Raw genomic sequence first — 12973 nt, forward strand, 5'->3', positions numbered from 1 at the left:
TACATGTGCCATGAGGATATTTTTGATCTTTTTGTTAATCACATGTCTAAATGATTTTAATGTGATAACCAAACACTGAAGTGCAGGAATCTGCTTCTCAAGTGATTAATTATTTGTATTCTCTCCTGCGCTCGACCACTTCATTTAAGATAACTTAATATTCACTTGAACAGCTGAAACTACATTCAGCCATTATCAGTCAATGTAAAATAACCAAATTCGGTTTATTATTCTTAAAAGTAAGCTCATTTCTGGATGAATGAACACTATTTTCTGCATATTTTTCCGCAAAATGCTGAGGTTTGTTGAAACCGATATTGTCCCAGTTGTTTTTAACATTACAGCAACAATAAGATCCAGCTCATAGAATGTTTTCTGTAATTTAAAGTTACAAAAAATAAAAATCTGTTGAAATTCAACATACCGAGCCAACACATTTTAAGTTACATGATACACATAAACACTAATATCACATTATAGTTCCGTGTCATTATTCTAATTGAGGGAATTTCTTTGGCTCCTCTTGAATGTTGTGTTTAAATTCACTGCAGTGTTTCTGATATAACAGCAAAGCTTCAGTCCAAGGGCTTCTCAAACGTTTTCTTTTTTTTGCTTCTCGTCAAACCCAACCGCTTTCCTGCCGCTGCTTTGTCCTGAGCTTTCAACGCTCTCATCCTCACACTAGTAAACATATCAGCTTCTTGTCTTCAGGTTTCTCTTATTGTTCTTCCCAAACCACCATCTTCGGGGGGGGGGGGGGGTGGAGGGGTGAGGGTGGGAGAACAGCAGCGCCTCAGTTCAATGCATCATGCTTTGCATTTGTTTTGTTGGGCTTCTATCTTTATTCCCCATAAACCCTCCTTTGTGTCGGTGCCCTCCCCATCACTTCCATGCCCTCCTTGCCAGTCTTCCAGGCAACAATCACAACTGCTAATGGCATTCCTGGAGACGTTAATCCAAGCCCCGAGTAAACATAACGCACTATTATATCTCAATTATCCTTGATGGTGACTGCTTCTGCATGAAAAATCTTTGAAGGGGCGTGATGATAATGGTAATAGGAATTCCTTTGGTTGGTTAATATGTGTAATCTAGTGTGTGTGAGGGTGGATCGTTTTCATCACCCACCATTTTTGAGAGCTTCACAGGATTTGTGGCTTTTCTTTTCTTCTTTCTGTTTAACCGGTGTGAATATGCTGAACCAGCACGACCTTTCTTCAGAAGCGTCACTTTTTCTCCCTCATTTTAACACATACCTGAAAGCGTGTCAACACATTCATGTACCGTTGACCTCAAAGAAATCTGTAGCTCTGCTGCTAGTTAGGAGAGTCTTTGATGTGGAGGGAACATTGTTACTCGCTCTCTACACCCACATTTTCCCAGTCAACCTGATTAATAAAAGACGTGTCCTTCAAAACTTGTATAAATTCCACAATGAATAGATAGCTTTTGATTATGAAATACACAGACTTGAAAGGTGGCTCTGAAATGTGGAGGGTGGCTGCTGACTTAGATTCACCATAGAACTAATTAACAAATTAATCTAGCTTTGTCTCTTCTAACTCCTAAATCATTTTTTGGATGCTATTGCTACTAGCAAGGCATTGCAGATAGTAATGTATTCCATGGATGGTCCAGACATTTGGTCCAGACATTCGTGGTCCCAGGAAGAGGCATTCTCATGAATCTGTCAACCCACTGACTTAACCTTAAGGATCACCAGCATTTCAAAATTTCAAATATCCAGTGACTTGTTTCTTAATAGAAATGATGGATTGGATAAAAACACTACATACAGGATTCCCAGTAGATGCATCCTAATGACCTTGATAGTCATAGCAGCACCAAGACAATGGTATTTCCGCTTTGTACGTCCTGAGGACTATTTGATGGCTTGCCATGAAATGTAAGGTAATCATTAATTTACCCGCTGCTTGCATTATAATCATTTTAATAATCCCTTTAATTCCCAGATAGCAAAATGGGATTAGATAAATAATGTTGCCAGCAGAAACACTAAATCTAAATTGAAGACTGGCATTTAAGTAAATCACAGTAAATTTACACGTTCGTTAAGAGCCTTTCCCAGTTCTTGGTTGTGATTTGACCCAAGGGGACTGTTTTAACATTGGACAGTTTAATAGTTAGCCTAATGCTAGTTGATATCATGCTTTTTTGCAGGAAACACAACCATAATATAGTAGTTAATTTATTATTAGCTGAAAACCAATAAAAGATTCAAGGATAATGATAATGTTAAGAACGTCCTGATAGATCACATTTAAAAAATGACAAGTATTATAAGTTGTGTACCATTATTTAACTTCTAATGTTACAGTAATTTAAGTAGTTAGTATTTAATAAATAAAAATCCATCTCCCTTTCGTGAGGATGGTGAGAGAAAATGAGATATTTTCCTCATTATACATAATGAAACTTTTTTTCTACTGGTTTCATGTTTCATTCTGGGAAAGTGCTTTAAGTGAATTAAATTTGTCCCTCACCACTCCTGTTGTTCCCTGTTGGCAGTCAGCTCACCGAGACAATGTTGATTAAATTGTTGTGTCAACAGTGAAAATATGGCCAGTATTCATTGAGTGGTATTTCTTTGACATACAAAAGGGAAAATTGTTGTTTGAAAGTCATTGTCACCGTTAAGTTATCATCAGTATTTAAATTTGCCCTCATGAACATTTTTATTATGAGCATCTGAAGTATTTAATTCCACATGGCTGTAGACCAGCCACGTTATGGTAGGTGTTTGTGGTTGAGGGACAGTTTTTCTGTCCCTCCCAAGTAATTTTGGTGGAAACGCACTGAGGATTGTCAAAATCCCGGTAAATTAAAAAGTTCCTGCGGTGGAAAACTGGTTGTTGATATTGTGTTAATGGATCTTGTTTTGACAAAATCCAGGAATTGTTTTCCGATTAAGTTTTGAGTGAGGACACAGAAGATGGTTTTTATTTTTGCGCGGTCTCTGGATCCGTACATTGTTCTGTACGCCCAACACGGCTATAACTGTCGTCCGTCCTGACTCAAGCTAAAAAATGTTCAGAGAATACAGAGAGCAACCGTTTGATGTCCATGAGAGAGGTTTTTAATGGCTTGAACGTTCAGTTTGACTAAAGGTGGGGTGTTCTGCCTCTCCATGCAGGAAGAAAGCCTTCAGATGAATACCCGTCTATTCCCTCAGCTATTTCTGCTCTGGTTGAAATTCAGTTACCAGTGTGAAACAGCTTAAAGGCTTTAGTTATTCTGTTTACTGCATCTGCTGCTGTATGCACTGAGCTCGGCTATGTTAGTATCATCACCACCTGGCTAACAAAGCTTCCCTGGCACCACAATGCCTCAGAGCCTGCCAGTCCATTATTATTACCATTGCTCTGTGACTTGTGACAGATGTGGGATTATTAAGGAAAAACAACTCAAAAGATTCAGCTACATGTGTGACACCTCCCCACCTTTGAAGTTGTGATGTATAGACAAGCATTTCTGTATCTCTGGGATGACTTTCGATGTTTTTTTGTTATAATATTATGATGTACAGTTACAAAGAAAATGATTAAGCACCCATTATTTATTAGGTTTTGGTATCTATCAGCTGTTTGTCATAATAAGTATCAATGAAAAAATGTCAAAACAATTATTCAACCTCCTGAATATCATCCCTCAGAAGACAAGTTTGCAAATCAGCTGTTGTTAAACCAACTTTCAAAGACTTTCTTCATCAGAGTTGCAAAGTTTGGTTTCAGCTGAGGCTTAAATTTACATAAGGTCTAAATGCGTTCACTGCTGCTGACCCAAAAGCACAACAAAAGTCGGCCGCAGTAGCTCAGAACTATTTAGATAAGCCATAGAAGTATTAGGATGCTGTTCGGTGGAGCAGAGAAATTAAACCTGACCTGTGGATCACCAGGATGTCTGGAGGAGGAAGAATGAAGCATCTGCTGAAGAACACTGGACCTAAAGCTCTATTGAGACGTTTAAAATGTTCTTGTTTTATATAGTTATGGCTGATAAGCAGTATGATTTTCCCCAAATGAACCTTCAATACATAAGGATTTTTACAACTTCACTTCCAACTGCAATACATTCTGTAGAAAATGAATTGAGTTATATAAATTGACCAGATACAAGGGAAAATCTATCTTGGTTTTTACAATATCGTTACATCAGCCAAGGCAAAACACTATAAATCTGAAAATAATTGTATACGATACATTAATACATGTTATATTGAAGCGGCATAAATCAAGACTTCACATTAATAATGGATGAATGATTTCATCTCATGTAAAAGAAGCAGCGGTCGTAAAGTTGTAACTCTGCGGTGCCCTTCGGCGTTATTCAGCGTCGTAGCATCTCACAATGAATTGTTTTGCTTTGCAAACCAGTAACTTTACAAATCTGATTCACACTCATTGCTCTCCTCAGCTCCATTTCCCACCACAGTAATCTGTGCCCCATCCGGCCCACACCAGATATAAAGTTAGTGGTTAGCGGGTGAAGAATGTGAGATATTTAGCAGCTAAATAGCCTGATATTTCCCTCAGGAGTTAATGGAAATGACAAAACATCTGAAAGGAAAGTGAATATTCATCAACAGGACTAGAATGGAATGCCAGTGTTGTTCTGTGCCTGTTCCGTGTGTTCACATCAACTGTTTGCTAACATATCCATCCGGTGATAATATGCTACTGCTGTGTTTACAGCTTGTTAGGTCTGGTTGAATGAATCAGGGTAGTGCTTTCATCATCTTAACGTATAACTCCTGTTTTGTTCCATAGAAAAGCACCAAAACAGCAATGGAGCTTGGCCGGACATTTGCCACCCTCTTCTCGGACATCTCCTTCAGGCAGAAGCTGCTGGAGACAAAGACGCAGGAGGAGTTTAAGGAGGCGCTGGTGTTCCAGAGGCACCAGCTGACGGCTACAAACCAGCAGCCCACTGCTCTGGGGAAGGAGGAGACTGACCCCCGCAGTCACAAACCCCTCAAGGTGGGCACACGCATATATGAGTGTACATGGATGTGTGTGAAGCACATCATTGGCAGTTAGGCCCAATCGGAGTCATTTCCAGTGCTTGTCAGTGAGGCCTGTGATTGTTAAGCAACCATTAATGTCCCTGTTGCCGTCAGACTTTCCCGATCGCCCCATCTTCCTTTTCAACTTTCTTTCATTATTCTCTTCCATTTCTGTCTCCCTTCCAATGGCTACTCCTCCTCCTCCTCCTCCTCCTCTTCCACCACCACCACCTCCTTCTCACTCGGCTGACTTGACTCCTCCATCTTTTCTCTCCCCCTAATCAATCAGCATCAACTCCTGCCAGGCCTCCTCAGTGGGTAAATGACCTTACATCTCTCACAGCCCTGTCAGAGCTCCTCAGCCCTTAGCTACACGTGCATGTACACACACACACACACACACACACACACACACACACACACACACACACACACACACACACACACACACACACACACACACACACATAGGGTCTCCACTCAATGCTGTGGACCAACATCTCCTCCTAATGTTGTGGTTGACAGGCCAGAGCTCCCAGACGTTTTCCCTTGTGTGTATGTGCATTTTATTTTTATATATTTTTATATATTTTTATATATTTTTATATATTTATATATATATATATATATATATATATATATATATATATATATATATATATATATATATATATATATATATATATATATATATCGAAGGATTTTGTTAGGTGTTTATCCCAGAGCTTGAAAGGCTCAGTGCCACTCAGTGAAGGAGGGCTATTGAAAAAGACAGATGGAGAAAAGGGGGGAAGCATGAACGATCGAGGAGGGGAGGGAGCAGGTGAAATCAAGAGGAAACTGAACATTATGAAACGAGAGAGAACAGAACAGAAAAAAAGAGAGACCACCCGCTTTCCGCCTCCTTCCACATCCGAAATTGGCGTCGGACCACCTGCGAGAACACACCACTTTCCTATACTTTAAAAAATGGTGCCAAATTGTTGTTGTGTTTTTATGTTCTTCTTTTCTTCGCCTCACTCCATCGTCTGTTCAGAACAAATGACAAACAGGTGGACGGTAATTCCTCGCCGAGACTTTTGTTTATCAGAGCCGAGCCAAAGGACGGTCCTCAAACCACACACACACACACACACACACACACGGACACACACACACACACAAGCACAAACAGTTTGTGATGTATACGGATAAGCCATATTGAAGAAGTGTGTGCGGTTCGTAACAGCAGCCAGCCTGCTGGGAGAGGAACAAGACGTCGATAGTGTTGTTTGTTTTCAGGTTGTGTGCGTTGATGAGAAAGGCTTTGTTCTGCCAAAACTGTCAAATGAGAGAGGAATGATTTTTCTCAAGGGCTTTCCCCACAGACACACACACTCACACACACACACACACACACACACACACACACACACACACACACACACACACACACACACACACACACCCTCATCCCGTTTAATTATGTAATGCTATGTTCAACAAGAAAATGAAACATTGGGTAATTGGATAATTTACTTAATAAGCTCAGTCAGGCCTACACATTTCCTCTCTATCTCCTGAAACCTGAAAGCGGATCCTTTTAAGAAGCACTCTCCTTTTTGAATCATGTGGCTCCTTCCTCCCTTCACTTATCTAAAAATACACTAAATCTTGTGTATCTCGCCGCTCCTGTCATCTTTCTGTCATTCTTGATCATTCGAGAGAGAGTGGGATATTTATTAAATGTTCATCCAAACACAGCCCTGCTGATCGGCTTACTTTGTTTTTGTGTTGTGCGATTGAAGCTTGTCGATGACTAGTTTGTGAAATATGATGATTCAGATCAGTTTCTCAAACACTTCCTATGGAATCACTAGTATCTTAGCTGAGTCATCAGATGGACAGTTTTTAATCAGAATGTGTGAGATGTCTTTGTGAGATTTTTCACATTATGCATCAGTAAGGAAAAATTAATTTTGTTCAGTTTTAGTTGTGAAGTGCTGCTTGAATAGATAGTAAATCACTCATGAACAACCAAAGGCAGAGCGGTGCAATCACTTCTACAAATAATTACCTGAGCTACTGACTGTACAGTAGTGAAAGTGTTCCTAATGCACGGAAGCGTGTTCATCCTTCTATCTACAGTCGTGCTTGAGTGCCGTACTTACAAAAATGAGGTACTTTATACTTTTACTACACTCTACCTGAGAGTCAGTATGGTAAAGTTTACTCAATCCCATCCATCACCAGCCATCTTATCCTCCTGAGGTCTCTAGTAGTTAGACTTTCTCCTGCATCAGAACTGTAATTATTGCATTTTTAAGAGGCCAAAGATCACTTTGTCATCACAAAACACAGTTTTAGCTGCAACCCGATGATGTACACATGCTAATTCTGAAATTTCACACAAATGACCTTCAGAAGTAAACCTTTAACTTTTACTGTATTCAACTAAATCCAGTCAACAAAATTTCTACCAAATGTCGAACACCCAGGCCGTAGCTATGAAAAGAAATGTGCGTCGTAGCATTCCTGGACCACACGTTGTCTGTTGCTGCTGTTAGTGGACTGTGTGAAAATCTAACCTCTTTCCTTCTGTCCACAGTGTAAAGATTTCTTCATAGCTGGTCGGGGGATTTATGAGGACTTGTGCCGCAGGCTGCCTTTCTACCCCTCTGACTTCACAGATGGTAGGCTGGACGTGGAATTGTGTCGAAAGTGAATCATCTTCTTTACTATGTCACACCAGGGTGCTTCTGGCAGCTCCTCATTTGTCTGTCACCTTTTTTTTCCTCTGATACATCTGTGCTGCATCTGCCTGGTGCTAAAACGCCTGTCAGATGTCTTACTGCTCCCATATGTTCCTGTACGGACAATTTTATTGTAATCTTCCAAGTCATCAGACAAGGACATTGCTGTAAACAGGCTGCGATCTCAGGTGACTGGTGGTTTTTATTGACTCATCAAATCTTTCTTATCAGCAAATGTGTGAAAGGATTTCTTTCCCCTGTCGAGTAAATGTTCTCATTTTGTTGCACAAAATCTGGGACGTGTCAAAAGAGAAAAATAAATACTTTCCATACATCCCAGAAATGCCTCTAAATTCCAGGAAATCCTTGACAGAGATTTGGTTTTAATAGCATTGTAACAAATCGGTGAAAACGGATGAACTCCCTCCGATGACCTTAATAATTAGAGCACAGTAAAATATGTTTCAGTTGAATCGTTCCTTCCTGGATGCTCTCCTTCAGTCCTTTCTCATGCTATTACATCCAAACACACGCTCATTGAGCTGTAACAGAATCAAGATATTTCTGTCTTGTGTCATCATATGAGCATCATCTCGTGAAGGTCACAGGACCAGGACCAGAATTGTTGTAATCGCATTAGGGCCCAGTTAAAGTATTTCACTCCAAAACAGGTTATCCATCATGTGTATGTAAGTGTCAACTGTACGGAAAACACAAACGGAAACCAGTTATTTACATTTTAAAGGGGCAGGAGGGGCACTTCCTCTGATGCTCCGTGTATTAAAGCCTTGAATGATGAACTTGTTTCTGTCATTTTGAAATTAGTGTTGAGCTTCCTTCTGCTCTGTTTGACTCATATTTGTCTCCCCTCAGGTATAGTTGGCAGTAATAAAACCCTGCTGAAGTACATGACCACAGCCATCTTCCTCTACATCGCCATCCTCCTCCCTGCCATTGCTTTCGGCTCCCTCAACGATGAGAGCACACGTGGGGAGATAGGTACGACAAATGCGAATGCACATATGTAACACTTCCTTCTGGAATTGTAAATCCCATCTTTTTATTCTTACACATCGTTGATTATTTTGACAGTAGATTTGGTTTAAACAGAACAATAGAAATGATTTCCCTTCTATAAATGTTTCACAAATTGATTACCCATTTTGAGGCTCTTCTTAAACAGTGCAAATCAATATTATCTTTGGTTAATCAAACAAAAATGCTGTTATTGTCTTCATAATCAAAGATAATTTCAAATATGTGTCTAGCTTGTATCATCCTATTTGTTTCATTCACTGGTTGCTACCGCTAATTTTTTTTCTTTTTCTATGGAGAATGTTTTCCTTTAAACTGGTTGAAACTTTTCTGTAATATACAAGGATGTGGTTGATTTGGCTCTGACGTGAGCAATCCAAAGGTCCTTGAACCGACTAAACAATTATACAGTATTTGTGCCTGAAAATTCCCAAAGAAAGACGCTCCAAAATCTTCATGGCTTTATAGATTAAGTTATAAACTCACAGTAAAGTCATTTTATTTAGCGTTATATAATATATTTATGAATGATTAGTGTTCTTTTAGAAGGATGTGGAATTAAAGGAATTTTAATGAACTTTGCTTCAGCTTCTGTTCACCTTTGCAGAAGAACCTAGCACACAGTGATGCATATTAATTAGCTGCTAGTCATCAGTCTATCCTCCTAACTTTTTTCTGTGTCCTCTCCGTCCAGATGTTCGGAAGACCATCATCGGCCAAAGCATCGGTGGGGTCATCTACTCGCTATTCGCTGGCTCTCCTCTAGTCATCCCTCTAACCACAGCTCCCCTCGCCATCTTCATTAGTGGTAGGCTTCCCCCTCTTTCATTCAGCTCAGCTCAGCTCATTCAAAACATACTTATCTTTTTTTTTTGCCCAAGGCGGATTTTAAAAGGAGGCAAGGGGGGGGGGGTGGAGGGCTAAGAAGATTACGTCAAAAATCAAGAGAAGGAGGCAACCATCCGTGTGGAACAGCAGCCAGAAAGTCGTCCTCATCTGCTCTCGAACCAGAAAACACCAGTGCTGGAGTGATGTAGCTGTTTGTACACACGTATGCCCCAAATGAGTGTTCCTAGTGTAATGAAGCAAAAAGCACACCTCTCCAAGGATTTCAGGAACCAAGAGAATAAATTTTCTTTCTTCGCTGATATTACATAATGGTTGGTTTCAGGGGAAAGTCAACACGGACTGCACACGAACGCGTAAACTTTTTATTGAGTTCAGGGAGACTGCAGAGTAGAAACTGTTCAATTTCTCACCCAGCAGAAGCGTTTCATCGGTCGGGCTTAAAACTATTCAATGGCTGGAAGCAGCAGCGACGACTCCGACGCCGACGTTGTCGTTTTAATTCCGAAGCCGCTGGTCGGGTTTGTGTTGTGATGATCTTTGAAGTAATTGGGTTAGAACTGTGCTAAGCAGATTCTCGTGGGGATAATTATACTGCATTTCCAGCAGCCTGTCTGAGCAGAACAATGGCTTGTTTGTAGAGTTACAACTCATCTGCTTACAAGTCTTCTCAAAATCACAACCGAATTGTTGTGGATTAACAAAGGCGTTACAATTATTTGGTCTTTTTTTTCTTATCTTGTGAATGAAATGCGTTTGGTTTTTGTCTTTGTGTCTGTTTCTGTGTGTGTGACGCTAATATCAGCAATATAACAATATTTTCTGTTGTCTTTATTATTAGAGTTTTAATCCACCAATAATCAAGAGTTAATTAACTGTCCTGAGGTGGTTGGAGCACATCTGTTATAGGATTAAGTCATGTTGTATGATCTGAACTGATTTTTACTCGTGTGTGTGTGTGTGTGTGTGTGCGTGCGTGCGTGCGTGCGTGTGTGTGTGTACATGTGTAACCTTACAGTGATCCGAGGAATCTGCGACGACTACAACCTCGACTTTCCAGCATTCTACGCCTGCATCGGTTTGTGGAACTGTCTCTTCCTCATCCTGGGAGGGATCTTCAATGTCAGCCTGCTCATGAAGCTCTTCAAGAGGTTCTTTTGATTCTGATACCTTTAACCTGATCTCGACTCCATCGATGTTCTTTTCCTGGTCTTTAAAGTGAAAACACCCACTCAGAAAGCAATGACAGATAGAGAGCAGCGGTGGTCGAGTGAGGTAGAGAGTGAATGGAGGAAAGGGAGCCTAAATGAATATGAAGTGGAATCAGAGTAAAAGAAGTTTGGTATCAATTTTTGATTATTGTATTTAATTACTAAAGCACAAAACCCTGTGATGACTAAAGATAGGGATTATTTTTCCATCTCCATAAGCCTCACCCAAACACGTCTGCTCTTCCAGGTCGACGGAGGAGGTCATCGCCCTGTTCATTTCCATTGCGTTTGTGGTGGATGCAGTGAAAGGCACAGTCAAAAGTAAGACATGTCAGATGCACCCTTTTCTGTTTTTGTCACTGTTTTCACAGGCAAACGTCTTGTCACATGACTGGCGTTCTGGCAAAGGAGGAGTCCTCTCTGACTAACCAGAAGCAAAAAGTTAAAGTTATTTTTTTGCCAATTGTCAGGTGCAAAGTCAGACTGATTTTAAACCAGATAATTTCACTGGGTGAGTCATCCTCCAGTCCACCGATGAATCACCGATGAAGCACGGCGTTACGGTGGATTTTCTTTGCTCACATTTTAAGCGTGCAGCTCACTTCTTAGCGTGTCTGTGCTCGACTGAAGAATCCCGTGCTGGCTGATTGTCACAAGACCTCCTCAACCCTTTAACTTATTTAGACCACTTCCCCTGGAAATTAACAGAATCATTCTCTTGAAGATTGATGCTCAGTAAATAACAAACTTTTTGAATGAATATTATTATGGTGCCTGAAAGTTTTTTTTTCTGGTACTTGCTAAAGCCCTGCTTTTATTTTTTAACATTTTCCAGAACTTTTGTTTCACTGAATGCATTTTGGCAGTCCCATAATTTAGATGTTCTATTTTTCTGTTGTAAATATGGGCAGCTGTACTTTTTTATGATTATATTACTTGTCAAAAACACAGATCGACATAAGACAAGTGCTAAAAATCACAAATTTTGTTACCTAACTCCCCACAGTAAGCTGAAAACCTCTTTTTCCTGCTGGTGTGAAGCTCCTATGGTGGTAATTCCACCTCGGTGCTAAAATCCCACTCTGGTTAGAGCGAAGTAAGATAGTTGTCCAGCTGATTGAGCCAATTAGCAAGAGACAGCTCCAGCTAACAGCTTTAGCCGCAAGAAAAACTTTATGTCCATCAGAGTGGAGGTGAAATTCTTACACAGGATAATTTCTACTGCCTTGGATGGAGACAACTGGACCTTCTGCTGTGAAATTTCTGGTGGGGAGGCACAAGGAAGCAGCACTGCTGTGAGGCTGGGACAGAGATTGTGTGCTAAATGAATCAATCCAGGTTTAGAGTTGTATTACACTACCCCTGCATTTACTGCATCCCATCCTCGTGTGTTATAAATATGCCGCACAATTTAATTTCTGCAAACTGAGATGATGATAGCGGAGAGTTATTTTTTGGAATGCAATGTTGCCCTGGTTTTTTTTTTTTGGATTGCTGGTGCAGTAGTTCAATTTCGGAAACCATTTGAAAAATACACTCCGAGCCCGTACGCCATTACTATAACATTAATGGGTGCTGTTATGTTGACATTTTCCGTCTAATATATATTGCCGAAACCAGACTGAATATGTTTTGGGTGTGGATCTAGTTCCCTGTCAAACTTTTCTGGCTCTATAACTTTCTCCTGTTTGATTAAAACGTCCAGTGGAGCGAGCACACCGGTCACTTCACACTCTCTCCTGTGAAAGTGATAGTAGACATCATTTCTTCTTGCGTGGTACTGTAATTGACAAGGTTGTGCCGTTTATTTAAGAAATGCTGCTGTAGAGAGAGCTGAGAGCAGCCATACTGTACTTTCTGACTGCTCTGACTTCATAATGACAGGCTTATGTCTGTTCTGTCCTTCACCTCTCCCAGGCACTACAAGTCTTATCGCTCATGTCCCTCCAGCCGATGTTTTTCCTGAATTCGTCGTTTTCAGGATGAAGCCTGCACACATTCTCAGGCTGTTTTTCTCACGCGGTATCGCTGCTTTAAACAAAGAAACAAGGCCGGCCTTTCAGTTTGAGTTCTCCTCTAAATTCCGATCAGCTGGTTCGGGGATGTTTTTAAATTCCTTCTTCAAA

General features: G+C 40.5%; 1 protein-coding gene across 5 annotated transcripts in view; it reads left to right on the forward strand.

The window, feature by feature from the left end:
- Positions 1 to 12973, forward strand: part of slc4a11 (solute carrier family 4 member 11) — an 82630-nt gene that overhangs the window by 59712 nt on the left and 9945 nt on the right. For all 5 annotated transcript variants that reach the window (XM_068338559.1, XM_068338555.1, XM_068338558.1 and 2 more), the window contains exons 8-13: positions 4788 to 4997; positions 7611 to 7695; positions 8629 to 8754; positions 9485 to 9598; positions 10655 to 10787; positions 11095 to 11168. In XM_068338559.1, the coding sequence (XP_068194660.1) occupies positions 4788 to 4997; positions 7611 to 7695; positions 8629 to 8754; positions 9485 to 9598; positions 10655 to 10787; positions 11095 to 11168 (742 nt within the window). The remainder of the gene's footprint in view (positions 1 to 4787; positions 4998 to 7610; positions 7696 to 8628; positions 8755 to 9484; positions 9599 to 10654; positions 10788 to 11094; positions 11169 to 12973) is intronic.

This window comes from Antennarius striatus, chromosome 17, assembly GCF_040054535.1.
Source record: "Antennarius striatus isolate MH-2024 chromosome 17, ASM4005453v1, whole genome shotgun sequence".
In the NCBI taxonomy this organism is placed as follows: Eukaryota; Metazoa; Chordata; class Actinopteri; order Lophiiformes; family Antennariidae; genus Antennarius; species Antennarius striatus.